The sequence below is a fragment of the Meles meles genome, chromosome 7 (assembly GCF_922984935.1).
Source record: "Meles meles chromosome 7, mMelMel3.1 paternal haplotype, whole genome shotgun sequence".
NCBI lineage: Eukaryota > Metazoa > Chordata > Mammalia > Carnivora > Mustelidae > Meles > Meles meles.
Genome location: NC_060072.1, coordinates 75299728 through 75317061, shown reverse-complemented (window position 1 = coordinate 75317061; position 17334 = coordinate 75299728). Strand labels below are relative to the sequence as shown.

Genomic DNA, 17334 nt, shown 5'->3' with positions numbered 1-17334 from the left:
CCCCTTTAAATCAAACTTTACAAGAACTTATTAAGAGGAAACATTTCCAGATTGCTACATTTTATTTTATCTTCATTTTTTTCTTATTTTCCTCCTATGGGAGAATTTCAAAGTTAAATGCCTTAAATGCAGAAAGAAAAAACAAGAAAAAGTGGGGAAAGCACATCCTGAATATGTAATAAAACATCTTAAACATTTTATTGTAATCTTGCCATAATTTTCTCCACACAGACAAATGGTTCCCCAAATTTCTTGATCTCATACCCCAAAACTTCTCCCATCTATCTTCTCTAACAGAGCCCTGTAATTCATAATTCAAAACCACTTACTGAGCCCAGCCATGACTTCAGTGTCACTCTCCCTTTTTCTCTTTCTTTGTAACAGTGATCAATTTGGCCTCCAGACTTCCAACGGAAAGACACTCATTACTCAGATTCTGCTTAACAAGAAAGACCAGGAACTAATAAGGAGAATGCTTACTCTATGAAAGTGAACTGAGGGGAACAAGTGGAGAATACTATAAATATGTATGTTTAATTTATTAACTTCTTTATATCCTGTTCATTTAGCTTTAAATTTCCTCACAGAAAAGGTCACAAGTATTAGAAATATACTCAGTCATATAACAAATCTTAAAGCACCCAGTATATTATCAGTCACTATTCTAGGCCCTAGAATAGGCCCTAGAACCGTGAGCCACACAATAAAAAAAATACGTTTATATAAATGTTAGGTGGCATAAAGAGTTATGAGGAAAACAAAGAAGAGTAAAGGAGACAGAGGGCTGTTGGGTGGGGCAGTTCAAGGAAAGCTTCCCCAGTCAGGTGACAGTTGAGTGGACCTGAAGAGAGTGAGACACACAAATATTTGGGGGATTAACATTCAAGCAAAGGATAAAACCGCAAAAATCCTAATGTAGTAGCACAGTAGATACATTCAGGAAGAAATGAACATGGTGGAAGGAAAAAGAAAGACAGCATGGATAGGTAAGAATGAGCAGGGAGCATTTGGCATTGAGGTCAGAGTTAACAACAGAGGCTGGCGTCAGGACAGGCAGGACCTGGTCAATCGCCGAGAAGACAGGGGCTATCCCTTCGACAGAGCTGGGAATCCACTGAAGCGCTGTAAAGCAGAGGAGAGACCATGATCTGTTTTCCATTTTTTATAAAGATTTTATTTGCCTGAGAGAGAGAGAGAGAGAGAGAGTACAAGCAGAGGGAGTGGCAGGCAGAGGGAGAAGACTCCTCACTGAGCAAGGAGCCCGATGTGGGACTTGAACCCAGGACCCTGGGATCATGACCTGAGCTGAAGGCAGGTACTCAATCAACTAAGCCACTCAGGCGTCCCTGTTTTCCATTTTTAAAGGAGCACTCAGGCTGCTGCTCGCAGAACAGAGTCCAAGAGGTCAATGGCAGATAAGTAGTGATTGGAATAATCCAAGGAAAGCTTGAGTGTGGCTTGAGCCTGTGAAGCAGTAGGGGAGATATTAAAACATGGTCAGTTTGAGGTCTCTTAAAGCAAGATCTGTTGACAGATGGGATGTAAGAGGAAAAAGACCAAAGGAAGATAAAGGTCTTTGGCCAGAGCCTAAGAAATAAGAGTTGCAGGGCACCGATGTGGCTTGGTGGGTTAAACCTCTGCCTTTGGCTCAGGTCATGATCTCAGAGTCCTGGGATTGAGCCTCACATCAGGCTCTCTGCTCAGCAGGGAGTCTGCTTTTCCTTTCCCCTCAGCCTGCCTCTCTGCCTACCTGTGATCTCTCTCTCTGTCAAATAAATAAATAAAATCTTTAAAAAAAAAAATCTCAAAAAAAAAAAAGAAGAAGAGTTGCTACACAGTGACATGGAGACGGCCATATTGACTTAATGGTGGGGGGGGTTAGTTAAAAAAAAATCTTGGGGATGCCTCAGTGGCTCAGTCGGTTAAGCCACTGATATCAGCTCAAGTTGTGATCTCAGGGTCCTGGGATTGAGCACCATGTGGGGCTCCATGCTCAGTGGGGAGTCTGCTTCTCCCTCTCCCTCTGCCCCTACCCCACTCATGCACGTGTATGTGAGAGGGCTCTCTCTCTTTCTCAAATATATAAAATCTTTTTTTTTTTTTTTTTTAAATCTTGTCTGCATTCATTCTCTAAGAGGAGAAGGGGGGGTTTTCCCCAGGCCAGGTTTTAATAACCACATGTAGAAAGACCATCCTCCCAGGCTAACACAATTTTCCTCCTCGTAGGCATTTTCCTTCTGAGCTTCAACATAGGACCAACCAACTGGGTAAATAATCTTAGAAGTTCTAAACTAATCTTAGAATGATCTAAATAGGGCTTAGAGGTAATGTGGTAGGGGACAACTCAGAGAATTACTGAGTAGAGACCTTTAAAAATATATTTCAGGCCAGTAAAAATTGGCTCCCTATTTTATAAACAACAAAGAACACAGAGAGTAAAGATTATCAGAGGGCAGATCAGAAAAGGAGTAGGGATAAGGTCTACAGGCAGCAAGGAAAAGACCTTTTTATTTACTTACTTATTTATTTTTAAACGAAGAGTATTCTAGTGTCTAAGGAGAACTGGGAAAGTTTAAATCTTACTCTTGGATCACAGTGTAAGTTACATATATTTTGGATGACTATGAAATGAAGACCATATTATCATCCCTGCAAAGATTAAATAATACTTCCTACTGAGTGCTCCTCATACTACTTTTCACTTTTCAGTTTCCATGTGAGTTTGCCTGTAAGTACAGGTTTGGTTTTTGTTTTTGTTTTTGTTTTTTTTATTTCTTTATTTGACAGAGAGAAATCACAACCAGGCAGAGAGGCAGGCAGAGAGAGAGGAGGAAGCAGGCTCCCCGCGGAGCAGAGCCCGATGTGGGGCTCGATCCCAGGAAGCTGGGATCATGACCTGAGCCGAAGGCAGAGGCTTTACCCCACTGAGCCACCCAGGTGCCCCTGTAAGTACAGGTTTTGTAAAGGAAAATTTCTTCCAGTCACTAAAAGGAGATAAAACTTTTACAAAATAACATGTACACTAAATATGCATGCATAAAATGTTTTCTTAGACAACATAACAGCAACAAAATAAACCACTGGTGGGGACAGGAAGTGCTCTATTACTGTCCTTTCAGTTTAAAAACCTTAAAAGGAGCTTCTTAAGCCTACATTTCAGGTCACTCACTATGGAGAGATATGTCCATTGGAGCAGAAAATTCTAGTAGTTCTCTCTCCATTTAAGAGTTGCCTTCCAGGAGGGAATATCAATTCCCTCTAATCATCCCTAACTGTTTGACAATGGAATGAGAAGGGACAGAAACTATTTCAAGCAAAGAGAGAACTTCAGTCACAAAGAAAGAAAATACTTCCCTATTGTCATTTTAAAAAATATTTTCATATTTGGAATATGCTGGTAAACCACAAAGAGAGGACACAAACTCTGAACTTACTTATGCAAGAAGAGTAGAACCCCCCACAAAGGAATCAAGGCTTCCACCCAGATGATGGAGGGACCAGAGGCAGGCACCCACTGGGCTCCTTCCTCTCTAGACTACTGGAACCTGGGAGCAGAGTCAGCCAAGGCTGTGCAGCTCCAGAAAGGAGCCTCCACTTCGCTGCTGTAGTGCTACGACCAACCCTACCCTCAGGCTTCCTCACGCAGTGCAAACCCCACCGAGCCCACGAGAAGTAAGGAGCGACGTCAGAGGGAAGAGAATGCTGGTAGCTATGCAGGCCAGCCGCTGTAAGGTGCAGCCCACCTGGCTCAGCAATGGACGTATTCTTTAGGAGGGGTTCTGTCCATGCAGAAACAATGGGAATATTAGCTGCACAAAATGAACCCATTTCAGTCTTAAAAAATATTTTTAACAGAAATTTCCTGTCACATGATTATATATCTACTACACAGCAGAATTTCATTCCTTTTTGAATGTCAATTTCCCATGTATATGCTCTCTAGACTACTGGAAGAAACAACAGTGGCTCATTACCACTAACAATTTAAAAATACCCCATGCCTATCTCCACAATGTTATCTAAAATGAAAAACCCAGAACACTCAGTCCCCTGAACTTTACCAAAACGAGCAGACTGGGGTGGTGGGTGGTGGTGGTGGTGGGGGTTGTTTGACCACAGTGCTGCTCCATGCAATAGCTCTAGGAAAGGATCAGTGGTAAACATTTGTGAGCTTTGTTCACACCAGAAATGGAAGAAAAAAAGAAAAGAAAATTCTTGCTTTCTTTCTCTGCATTCCTCTCCTTACTGACTCAATTTTCAAACTGTTCTAATGTTACTAAGAATGAGTCAGAGAAACAGAACTTAAACAAATTTGTACTTTGCAAACCCAGAAGACGCCTGTTGGAAGAGCCATAGTACATATTTTAATGCTAAAGTTGAAAAATAAAGTGAACCTTATTCTTAACATTGAAACAAAACTATACTCTGCCACTTGTATGCCCCTCGGCATGCTGAATTATCAACTGACCACACACACTCTAAAAAACATAAGAAAGATACACTAGAAAATGAAACCACTTACCTTGATCAGTGGACATGACTTCACATGTACTGATAGTCTACTCAGGTTTGACAAAATAGTTGCCTTTACTCTTTTAAGGATCATGTGATAAAATCTCACTGCTGGCTTAAAGCCTTTGGTAGATTGGAGATGACACACAGGCCAGCCAGGAGCCCCACCAGGACACTGTTTACTTCAGGGCATTCTTAGACCTTACAGCTCAAAGACAACCTCATGCATAATATGCCACACCTCCCCCAGAGGAAGGGCTGCCGCAGTGCTGTTCACGAGGCCAAGTATCTGAAGATGGGGAGACTTAACTATTTATTACCGTAAAAGAAACAACGGAGGCACACGGAAGCTCCGAGTGAACTAGAAATACGTTTGGGAATAGGATGGTTTATAAACTGACTAATCCCTTAACTATTAGTAATGTTCTAAAAAAGCCAACATGAAAACTGTTTGTTTCCACTTTAACTGGGTCCATGCCTCGGACCGAAGAGGTTACAGATCCAGGATTCATAGGCTTCAGATGTTAAAAATGTCATTTTGAATGATCACAAATGTTATTCTGCCACTTCGGCCTTCGATTTTAGCACAGCTCATTGAGCTTGGCGAGTAAATACTACTCACAGATTTCCTAAGGAAACCAAATTTTATAGGTGATTTCAGAATACTTTTTAACTGGTTTAATATTTATTACTTATTTTATATATCTTTATAGGTGTATATCATTCAATAAGTGCTTTAAAAATTCCTGATCCCCTGAAATATCAGAAAATATCAATGAAGATATTTATAAAATCACAATGAAGTAACAGGTTACAAAGACATCACTCTCATGGTTGAAAATAATCTCTCTAATCCCCTCTTCAGGTGTCCACACACAATCGCTGTCACCCTCCAGTTGCATCAAATCACCTGGATGGTGTTTTAAGACATATGTTGCCTAATCCCATCTCCAGAGTTGAATTCAGGAAGTCTGTGGTGGAGCTCCAGAATTTACCTTTCTAACGAGCTCCCAAGTGATGCAGACACAGCCAGTCTGGGACTGCACGTCAGGGACCACACTTGGAGAACCATGGGGCAGAGGCTTGCCTATCTGGACTCTTGACTCACTCACTGATGGTCTAAAGCTCTGGGTCACTTGCACCTGCCTAGGAAACACTCAATGTCTGGACAGGAGGGCAATGTTCAGGATGAGGTATGACGGGCTATGTATTTGATCAAATGAGACTCACAGTAACTGCCACCTGCTCATTAGGAAGTGGGGGTTATCAACTTAACTCTTAATAAAAGAAACAGGTTTACAGCTGATCTAAAAAGAATAGATAATTAGAAACACAGAGAGAAGGAGTCAAAGAAAGAAGAAATCTGAATTGTCTTTTATTTCCTTTGCAAACTCCACCCATGGATTTGAATTTCACTGTGGCAGGAAAACTGTCTATATTTGATTCCAAGACCACTTAACCTTGGCAAATTTCAGTAATGTAAAAAACAGAACATTTCCTGTCATAAAAATGCCCCAACTTCTGGGTTTCTTTGCTTTGATAGCAATGTTTGTTTAAATTGTAAATTAAGGTTTGGTTTTCAAACAAATAAATAGCTTTTCCTTTTTTTTATAGTTAGTATTTACTTTGTGCCAGGTACTACTAGGCACTTTCTATGCAGTATTTCATTAAATCCTCACTATAAGGTATTAATAATTTATCACTATTTTACAGACTCTTCTGTAAAAGCAATAATACAGGTAAGGTAGGAAACAGTAATTCCCATTTTGTAGAAGAGAAAATGAGGTTCAAGAGGTTAAAAATTTTGGCCAATAACACTAATAAAATGACAACCTTTAAGAAACTAAATTCACTTTTGTACAATAAATTAAGATATAATGCAATCCACTTTTGAAGTTTTATGAATGAAAGCCAGAAAATCAAGACATGATTTGCAGCTAGTAAGTGGTAATTAAAGTATAGCTATTGTCACTAATGTCACCGACTTTCATTGTCCACAAATGGTAAATTGTGATTATATTCAGCATCTACCATAAACTTGTACTAAATTCTAAGCTACCCCAATAGTAGCCAAAGTTAAACATGTACTTCTGTATGACCTAGCAATCACACTCCAAGGTACTTAATCAAGTGAAAAGAATACTTACATTCACACAAAAATCTGTACAGGAATGCTTATAGGGCTTTATTCATTGTCTCCAAAAGCTGGAAACACCCACTCATCCTTCAATTAGTGAATGGATAAGCAAACTGTGGTTAATCCATGCAATAGCACAATACTGAGCAATAAGAAGGAATCAAGTAAGGACACTCACATGTGCATTAGAAAGAAGCCAACTTATAAAAATAGAACTACCCTATGACCCAGCAATTGCACAACTAGGTATTTACCCAAAGGATACAAAAATACTGACTCAAAGGGCACATGCACCCCAATGTTTATAGCAGAATTATCAACAATAGCCAAATTATGGAAAGAGCCCAAATGTCCATCAGTTGATGAGCAGATGTAGTAAGGGGCCCCTGGGTGGCTCAGTTGGTTAAGTATCCAATTCAGCTCAGGTCAGGATCTTAAGGTTTTGAGATCCAGCCCCACCTCAGGCTCCACACTGGGCATAGAACCTGCTTAAGATTCTCTCTCTCCCTTTGTCCCTCCCTGCTCCCGCAAAAGATGGGGGGGGGGTGTTTGTGTGTGTGTGTATACACATATATACACATATACATGTATATATGAAATATTACTCAGCCACCAAAAAAAAATGATATCTTGCCATTTACAACAATGTGGATGGAACTAGACTGTATTATGCTAAGTGAAATAAGTCAGAGAAAGACAAACACCATATGATTTCACTCATATGTGAAATTAAGAAATTAAGAAATTTAAGAAACAAAATAGATGATGTAGGGGAAGGGAGATTTAAAAAGAAGATAGATCAAACCATAAAATGGACTCTTAAAGATCGAGAACAAACTGAGGGTTGCTGGAGGGGAGGCAGGCGGGGGGGTGGGCTAAATGGATGATGGGTATTAAGGAGGGCACGTGTGATAAACACTGGGTACTATATGTAAGTAATGAATCACTAAATTCTACTCCTGAAGCCAATATGACACTCTACGTTAACTAGCTGGAATGTTTTTAAAAGATTTTATTTATGTCAGAGAGACAGAGAGAGAGAGAGAGAACATGAACACAAGCAGGGGGAGTGGCAGGCAGAGGGAGAAGCAAGCTCCCTGCTGAGCAAGAAACCGAGTATGGGACTGGATCCCAGGACCCTGGAATCATGACCTGAACCAAAGGCAGACGCTTAACCAACTGAGCCACCCAGGTATCCCAACTAATTAGAATTTAAATAAAAACCTGAAGCAAAAAGAAAGCAGCCAACTTAAAAGGCTACATATATATGATTCTATATGACATTCTGGAAAGGAGAGCCTATAGGGACAGAAAATAAATCTGAAGCAGGTGGTGTGGAGAAGGACTGACTGATTACAAAAGGGCATGATAAATTAAAAAAGTATTTTTTAGAGAGCATGATGGAATATTAGAAGGAGATAGGGCTGTTTTAGATCTTCACTGTGGTGCTGGTTGCATGACCATATGCAATTGTCAAAACTCAATTCTACCCTCAGGAGGGTGAATTTTGTTGTATATAAATTATCCTCTAATTTTAAAAATTAAGGAGCAAATAAAAAACAACAGGCTATGAAATGAATGGTATTAGTGTAAACCCCAAACTATGATTTTTGGCATATTCATTGCCTTTCCCATCAATAGCAAAGATAATCACTGGTTCATTTTATCTGCTTCCTGTGATTAAAAAAAATCTTAAATTCAGAAGTGATCTAATTAGCTTCACATAAAGTCCATTTGGGAACACTGAAGTTTACAATAGTGTATGGCAATTTCATTAATTTATTATGATTATTTGTCACAGATATCAGCCCTGAAAATACCCCAAATCAATACTAAACAACTCACAGCTATTCAAAAAATACCCTGTGTCCTGAGGATCTAATAGGCTGGCTCTCTGTTCTTATGTGCCTCCTTAGAGAAAGGTTATTCTTCACAAATTGTTGAATAAGGACTTAGAAAGTTCTGCCCCACATTCAGATGGTATTTCATAACCACTTGTTTTTTTCATTATATTGACCTTAGTTTACTTTTTCTGTTAAAGCCTACTTCTATTACTTTCAATAGCTTACCATTTCTAATGGGAATGATTAAAAACAAAAATTTTACCATGCAACTTGCATTTCCTGAACAAAATTTATTGATCTACAATTTTTAAAAAGGTGGTAGATTAAGTTGTTAGTTTTATTTAAACAGTTTGGCAGTTTTATTTAAAGCTGGCCAGCACACCATCTGTCATATAATTGAAAACTTCCATGTATTAATGGAAAAGTGGCTTTAAAAATTATTTACTAATAAACATATTTTGGCAATAAATAACAGGACAGTTATACCAAGTGAATACTTGTATTTCACTTTGTTTAGATACAACAATAAGTACTTGTGACTTTCAATTATCAACTAAGGAGTAAAATCCTCATACTCATTCTCTAATGTTATTTAACTGAGAGGCAACCTCCATTTTCACAGAACAAAACTAATCTGAATCTTTTTTTAAAAAAAGATTTTTATTTACTTATTTGACAGGCAGAGATCACAAGTAGGCAGAGAGGTAGGCACAGAGAGAGGAGGGGAAGCAGGCTGTCCGCTGAGCAGAGAGCCTGATCCCAGAACCCTGAGATCAACTGACCTGAGCCGAAGGCAGAGGCCCAACCCACTGAGCCACCGAGGCGCCCCAAAATTAATCTAAATCTTAACCCATTTTGCACTCTTTAGTCTTCTAACAACAGTCTAATAAAATCAAACAATTTGATATTAAAATGATTCCCTTGTTGGCCTAAAAAAACACATTTTAATTAAAAAAGCCAACCAACTGATGCATAATTTCCATTTTGCATGTCTGAGACTTAATGAAGTAAGACTTACATATTTTGAATATGTGCCAGGTAAATGTTGTTGCTTAAATATTTTTGTACCAAATTATTTTTGTAGAGATCTTCAAAGAAAGCCTACTATCCCTGAACCTAGATTCTTTAAAAAAAAAAAAAAAAAGTAATATAAATGTTTTATATTAATTCCACAGTTAGATGCTTAAAGTCCCAATCACATAGCGCAATATTAAAATAGACAGCACCCCTCAGACCAGAGTTTCTGGATGGATGATAATATAATCTTAGATTACATTACTGTCCACTTTGGGTTCTAATACAATTCCATTACTCGTCTACTTTGGAAGCCCATGGAAAGCTACACAGCTTCCTTATGGCATGTGGATAGGGATAGCTTATATATTTTAGGTATATAAAAGAAACATTGTACCTGAAATGTCATAATTCTCTAAATAAAAATGCGTAATTCTAGAGAATAAAAACACTATCCTCTAACCTAACTTATGGAATTCGTCTCCATATCCCAATTTATTGCTTGTCTGATTTTACCAGTATGGATTTCCTCCATCACACCACTCATTTCACATGTTTGCCTCCACAGCTCAACAGCAAACACACTTTAAGTGGGTGATATGTCTCTCTTTTTGGACTTTCCCCCCATTACAGTCCACCTTCACATCTGGCATGCTTTTCTGTTGTTTAAAGATTTATTTACTTGAGAGAGAGCACATGAGCATGCAAGTATGAGCAGGAGGGGCAGAGGGAAAGGGAGAATCTCAAGCTGATCCCTGCTGAGCACAGAGCCCAGGCAGAGCTCAATTTCATGATCCCAAGGATCAAGACCTGAGCAGAAACTGAGAGTCAGACCCTAAACAAACGCTGCCACCCAGGAGCTTCCTGACATGCTTTCTATCTCATTTAGCCTTTATCTTAATCCCAGGTAGTTGGTGTTACCTAAATTCAAAGGAGAAACAAAGTTAACTGATAAATACCGTGTTTCTTCTTTAATTATGATCATTACTTTTTTTGCACAACTTCTTTGGGTTCCACTTGATCCATGCCAAGTGACTACCCAACATCGGAAGAGCCGTGCATTTCCTTGAAGAAATCACATTCACTTCAGCAGCAAGTTAATTCTGAGGTTTCAAATCCTACAATCCTCATCTTGCCACCTCCTAGATTCCTCCCCTTCCTAAACTCTGGAATCAACCTCTTCTTTAGCTCTCATAATAGCTTCATTAAAGAATACACACACAGCACTTAACATGATGCTGGACACACACTACATATTCGATTCTCTTCTCTGCTCGACCCTACTGCAGTCCTCCTGCCTCACCCACCTCACAACACAGTCACTCTTTACAGCTGCTTTCTCAGGCAGGTGCTTGTCCTGTGCCACAGCTCCTTCCCCCGTGTGCACCACAACAATGTCTACCCACAGGGTTCTGGTGCCAAGGTTGACATTGTGTGTGAACAAAATACTATACCAATTATCTTACTGGATCTAAAATTTCAGTTCGGGAAGATGAAAAAGTTCTAGAGATGGCTGGTAGTGACCGTGGTAGAACAATGTGAACGTATTAATGCTACAGAACTGACTATACACTTAAAAACAGCAAAAATGGTAAATTTTATGCCATGTATATTGTACCACAATAAAAAGTTATTGCAACTAGAACATTTTCCACCATGAATTCATGACACTCAACCTCAGCCAGCCTATCTCTGCCATGGCCAATCTATTTCTTCATGCTTATGAATTCCCTCGCCTACTCTCTACTGCCTGTACTATTCCTTTGCATTCTTCTTTCTTCAGTATCTACTCTGGACAATGGGTCCACCTGACGGCTACAACTTCTTCCACTATGCAGAAGATTTTGAAGCATTTCCAGGACTGACCTCTCTTTCAGCTTCACGCTCTCATTTCCATATATCTGCAAATGACCTCCTTCACTGAAGAAGACTAACTTTACCTTGAAGGATTCCTGAGGTTTTGTTTGGCAGCAAAGGGGAAGGAAAGCGCCTGATTTCAGGCTGTATGGTGAAGACATCTGTGGCAGATTTGCAAACATTGCTGCTGCTTGCAGAATTATTCATCACTTGCCAGATGATATCCTCTATGGCTGCTTACTGGGCTCAGAATGAATCCAAACTACACAAAGGCCCAAGTCTCTGTCTCCTGCTTACCTTTCTAGACTCATTTCTAGCCACTTTGCTGTCGAAGTATGTTCCCAAACCATGCCTCTCTATCAATCACTGGTTTTGAGAAGGAAGTCAAGAAAAATGTTTTCTTTCCATAAATTTCCACAGGAACCTATTATTTTTTCCAACTTTGAAATAGCCACACAGCTTCCAGAAAAGCTCCTCTGAGGCTTTAAGAAAATAAAACTTAGGCTTTGCCCTTGGCAGGTCAGATAAAGGGTAAAGTACAGCCAGTTACTTGCTACTAACTTGGGAGAACAGTGGGAGGGCTCCTGTTTCTCTCTTTTTTTGATCAGCTGCCTCATTCAGATTTCTTTTAATTACTTGTCTTCCTTTCCTCAAAATCATAATGCACAGCTTGCTGGTGTAACAGCAGCTGCTTAGCCTTTTGTGTTGGCCCAAACATTCTTAAAGAACAAACTCAGAATATGGGAAGAAAAGATAACCTAAATATAACTAGCACCGTCCCATCTGCAAATTATCCATTTTACTTATTTCTTCCCTCTTATCCCACAGATAACTCACTTAAACATGCAATTTCCTTTCTGATGCCATCTCAGGAATATATTACAGAAATAAAGAAAATGGCAAAAAAAGAAAAGGAATATTAGTCCTTCCAAATTTTAGTAAGCTTTTAGGTACCTTTTTCTGTGGTAGGAATGAAGATCAAGGATAAAAAAAGAACTTAAAAAAAGAAAAAAGAGGGGCGCCTGGGTGGCTCAGTGGGTTAAGCCACTGCCTTCGGCTCAGGTCATGGTCTCAGGGTCCTGGGATCGAGCCCCACATTGGGCTCTCTGCTCTGCAGGGAGCCTGCTTCCCCCTCTCTCTCTGCCTGCTGCTCTACTTGTGATCTCTCTCTGTGTCAAATAAATAAATAAAATATTAAAAAAAAAAAGAAAAAAGAAAATGAGCAATTTCCATCATAAGGGCCTTAAATTGATGAATGAGTACATGATAAATTACAAATTTACTTGCTTGAAATTTTCAAATTATTATCCTAGCAATCTGTGTATTGTGAATTTTACCAATAATGGTGAAAAAGATTTTCAATATTATACTAAGGATGATAAAATAACCATATGGGGGGGCGCCTGGGTGGCTCAGTGGTTTAAGTCTCTGCCTTCGGCTCAGGTCATGATCTCAGGGTCCTGGGATCGAGCCCCGCATTGGGCTCTCTGCTCAGTGGGGAGCCTGTTTCTCCCTCTCTCTCTGCCTGCCTCTCTGCCTACTTGTGACCTGTCAAATAAATAAATAAAATATTTTAAAAAAATAACCATATGGTCTTTAATACCTAATACTTAGTTTGTACATTAATCACTAGAACTCAAATAATCTATTAGTCAACAGTTCACTGTCTGTGGAGTATAGCAACATCTTTATTCTCTACACAGGGCAGAAAGGCAAATGGATCTTGCATCTAGACACATAACACAAATGGGTAAGGATACCAGTGTAAAACAGTATGAATTAGCATTGCTTATGGCAACCTAGACTATGGATTTTTTTTAAATTTCAAAAACACGAAATAACTCAAAAATACTGTGCAGATCAACTAAAATTTTGAGCCATCAGTTCGAGGTTTGTTCTGAAATTGTTTTATCCATTTATCCACAAGGAAGTCTTGAGCCCTTACATGGGTCTTAATACAGTATACATGGCAGGCTGCTAAGTACCTGGGAATTTTTTGGAGAAGACTGCACCATCACTTTTAGTGGCATCCCATATGCCTTCGACCACACTATTCTTTTCAGTTCCTATGGCCTTAAGGTCTTTCGTATGATTAGGTCTCACTATCCCCTGTAGGTTTCCTTTGAATACTCATTTACAATTGTAACTAAATGAAAGTTCATACAGTGCCCTTGTTCAGCATTTGTCTTTCCTGCCATTCTCAAAGCTTCCGGAGAAAAAGGACCATGACTGTCCTGTTCCTGTCTATAGACCCTCTGCACACACTTAATACAATCTCACTGAGGGGTCACCTCCTCCAAGGAGTCAAAGGGAGAGCAGACAAGTAGAACAGTGACTGACACGTCTGAGGGGGGCCCAGTTACTGCCATGGGGTTAGGGAGGTCAAGAAGGGCTTGTTAGAACAGTGACATCCAAACTTTATGATGGCACCTCCCTCTCAGTATGAAAACTAGGCAATCCACCTTCAAGTGTGGATGTATCCATTGGTATCCACTGGTATCTATTGGTATCCAAATGCATTAAACACAAGTATTATGCACTAAAATGCATACTGCAAAATACAAAAATTAAACTTAAGATGAGGTAAAGATAAAATACTATTTTTGAGGGATCAGTGTGATTTAATCTGCTTTGTTTGTTTTTTTTTTTAAATCTTGGTTAAATATTTGATGATATAGCCATTTAAAATAGCAGAGCTAAGTTGGTTTACTTCCATACGTGGTTTGGATGACTGCCCCTAGCAGAGGAAGATTCATTGTTCTAAAGGGAAGAAGTACATCACTGGCTGCACTCACTAAATCACGATACACATTTTTAAATCCCATCTATCAATTATGCAAAATTTTTCCTTGAAATTCTTCTAGTGTATTTCCATCTGCCTTGATGTCTTAGAAAGCGTTACCTTTTTTTTCCTTTGGTCTAAAATCTACTATAACTATCTCAAAGATTCTAAAACAACTAAAAAAGATCTTTTATTTAAGTTTAAATGTGTATGCAGAAATAGTTTTTTAAAGGAAATTCTAAAAAAAGATACACATATCTATTTTGGTGATGACACAATAATAGAAACATTTCCAAACAGTCCTTTCAAAAATGTTTTGTCCATAATGCACTTTTCCTTCTGCTAATTGCAGCTACTTTCTCACTCACTCAACTGTTACCTTTACCTCAGAAGGACAGGTTTTGCTTATTTTTTCAAATATATCTGCTAGGTAAGAACCTGTTAAATAGGTACTGATACACTTCTCTAACAGAGTTAATAAATGCGGAACATTTCTGTTTTCTTGTAAAAGAAAAGACAAAGAGGTCTTTGATCTGACAATCCATTGAAGTATTGGGCCATTAATAACCTATAAACCTGATGTTTACGATGACTTGTCACCAAGTATTGCCAGAATCTCAATACATTATCTAAGATATGTAATCATCATAATTACATATGATAACATAATCTTGGTCTTTTTAACCAACTGTGCCTAAAATTCCATAGGGCAAAAAAACCAGTGATTCTTCAAATATTTTGAAGATTTCTGTGTATGACTCATTCTTCTCACTCCTTCATCAGATGCTTTATCTAGCACTTTCCATTTGCTGGGCTTTAGCCAACTATAAGCATAAATTTGATCAACAAAATCCATGGCCTCCACCAGCACCCAATGTAATCACAAAGAGACAATAATGGATCCAGAACCCTCAGAGATTTGAGGAGGATTTGCTTAGTTCTCTTTTCTGGGGAAGGGCTCTTTCCGGAAGAAATACAGGAGCTGGGTGAGGCAGTTACTCTTCTAATCCTATGGGGATTTTGTCATTTACAACTTGTTTGTAGATTTTATTTTTTTTAGTTTTTTTTTTTTTAAGATTTTGTTTTTAAGTAATCACTACACCCAATGTGGGGCTCAAACTCCCAACCCAAAGATCAAGAGTGCAGCTATTATCAACTGGGCCTTCTCTTCCAATCTTTGAAATGGCAACACACAACTATTGCTGGTAATTTGGGTAAATTGCTTTACATTTTTTCATTTGTTTTAGTTCAGTTCAGCGATCTAAGTGTAAGCATGGGTTCTGTGTGGAGCCAAAAGCTGGGGACTGAAGATGAGTAAAATAGTTCCTGGCCTCAGGAAATCAATCCAGTTGGGTAGAGAGACAAGATAACAGCCAATTGCAAAATATGTTGATAACAGAACCACAGAGTGCTTTGGGAAAGGTTAACTGGAAGACTGGTAGTTGAGCAGTGTCTTAGAAGTGCAGTTAACACTAAAATTTTTTTGTTGTTTAAAAACAAAAACATACAACATATAACCATTTCTTGCCTCAACATTCACACTGCTTCAATATTTTACTAAAATATATGTAACAAACTAATTCCATGCTTGGATAGATTTTAGACATTTTATATAAATATAGATATTAAAACAGCCTTTTTCAAAGCAATTGTGCATTTGAGGTAGTCAAGCTATTGAATTAGCCAGTGGCTAGTATACCAGGTACAGAGCTGGTTCTTCTGAGAAAAGAGACTACTTTGACAATATTCTATGACAAAAAGGCGGCGACAAACTCTAATGAAGGATTGGGTGCTAATTTGGAAAAGGAGTGCCAAATGCTATAACTCCATCAGGTAGCTGAAGGCTGAAGCTACATGAGCTCAAAATCATAAACACTCTACACCTTAGAGCTTTCCAAGTGGTCATGACCAGGAGTTGAAGATGTACTCATAAGAACTGGCCTATTTCTGCTCAGCGGGGAACCTGCTTCCCCCTCTCTCTCTGCCTGCCTCTCTGCCTGCTTGTGATCTCTATCTGTCAAGTAAATAAATAAAATCTTAAAAAAAAAAAAAAAAAAGATTTGGCCTAGAAGTTGTTAATCATCACAGAAGAGACTCAATGAATGCAATAATCAGAAAGAAGAAAAATAAATCAAGGAAGAGCTAGATTATTGATCATTTTACAGCAATAATTTTGTGCCTATTCCAATTTTTTAAATTGGGAAAATCAGCTTTACAGAAAATGCTACACCAGTGTCAGCCCTGGGATCAGCTTACTCTTTAAGGACCTACACTATTTTCTAATGAACAGAAAGAACATGCACTCAGTATTACTTTACTTTGGCAAAAAGATGACTCCCCCACCCCCAACACACACACACACACACACACACACACACACACACACACACAATTAAAGATCCTTGGTTCCTGTGTAGTTGTGTGTAGTTTCAAAAAATTTTAATGCCCAAGAGTTACACAAGCAGGTTGAATTTATAGCATAGCTATTAATGTATGACTGCCATAATATAGCAAACCCACCAAAAATTGTGGCCTATCATCCTGAAGTTTTCTTCTCAGAATACGGTAAGGCCACAAACAAGCAGACTGGCTTGACTTTGCTCTTGTTCAGTTTAAGTTTTGTACCACTTCACTCATCTCAGTAGAAAATGAACAAGAAACCTGTTTCTCCAATTTGGCAAACCAATTTGGTTACTATCCTTATCCATAAATGGCCAAATCCAAAATCTGCCTCAGCATCAACCATTAGCAGACCTTAAAATGACTTTCATCACATAACCCAATCCCTGACTATCACACCCTTCAAGATATGACTCAAATTCATTGCTTCCTGCTTAACCTTACAGATTGTGACATCTCCCCCATAAGAACTTCACATCTCTTTCACAAAAGCTACTTGCCTTGTGTATCTTCTCCTAACATCAAACTTTTTTTTTTTTTAAACAATCACCACAGTAAACCTGTTTCTCTAATAGAACATTAGGGTTGAAAAGGACTTTAGATGCCATCTAACTCTTCATACAGGACAGAAGAATCTTCTCCACAGTTCTTGTAACGGCTTGTCTCATTTCTATTTGAATACCACAAGTGATAGGAAAGTAGCTCTTGAATACACCATTCTACTTATAAAGAATCTAATTATTAGAAAATCCATCTTTAAGCTTTTCTTACACAATCCATAACACAAA

General features: G+C 38.7%; 1 protein-coding gene across 5 annotated transcripts in view; it reads right to left on the bottom strand.

Annotated features, from left to right (window-relative positions):
• FGD4 (FYVE, RhoGEF and PH domain containing 4) overlaps positions 1-17334 on the bottom strand; it is a 207371-nt gene that overhangs the window by 93865 nt on the left and 96172 nt on the right. The window contains exon 1 of one of the 5 annotated variants that reach the window (XM_046011406.1): positions 4523-4673. The exons of the other annotated variants lie outside the window; for them this stretch is intronic. Within the exon in view, the coding sequence (XP_045867362.1) occupies positions 4523-4538 (16 nt within the window). The 5' untranslated portion in view covers positions 4539-4673. Of the gene's footprint in view, positions 1-4522; positions 4674-17334 lie in introns of those variants that run through there. 5 annotated transcript variants of the gene reach the window in all.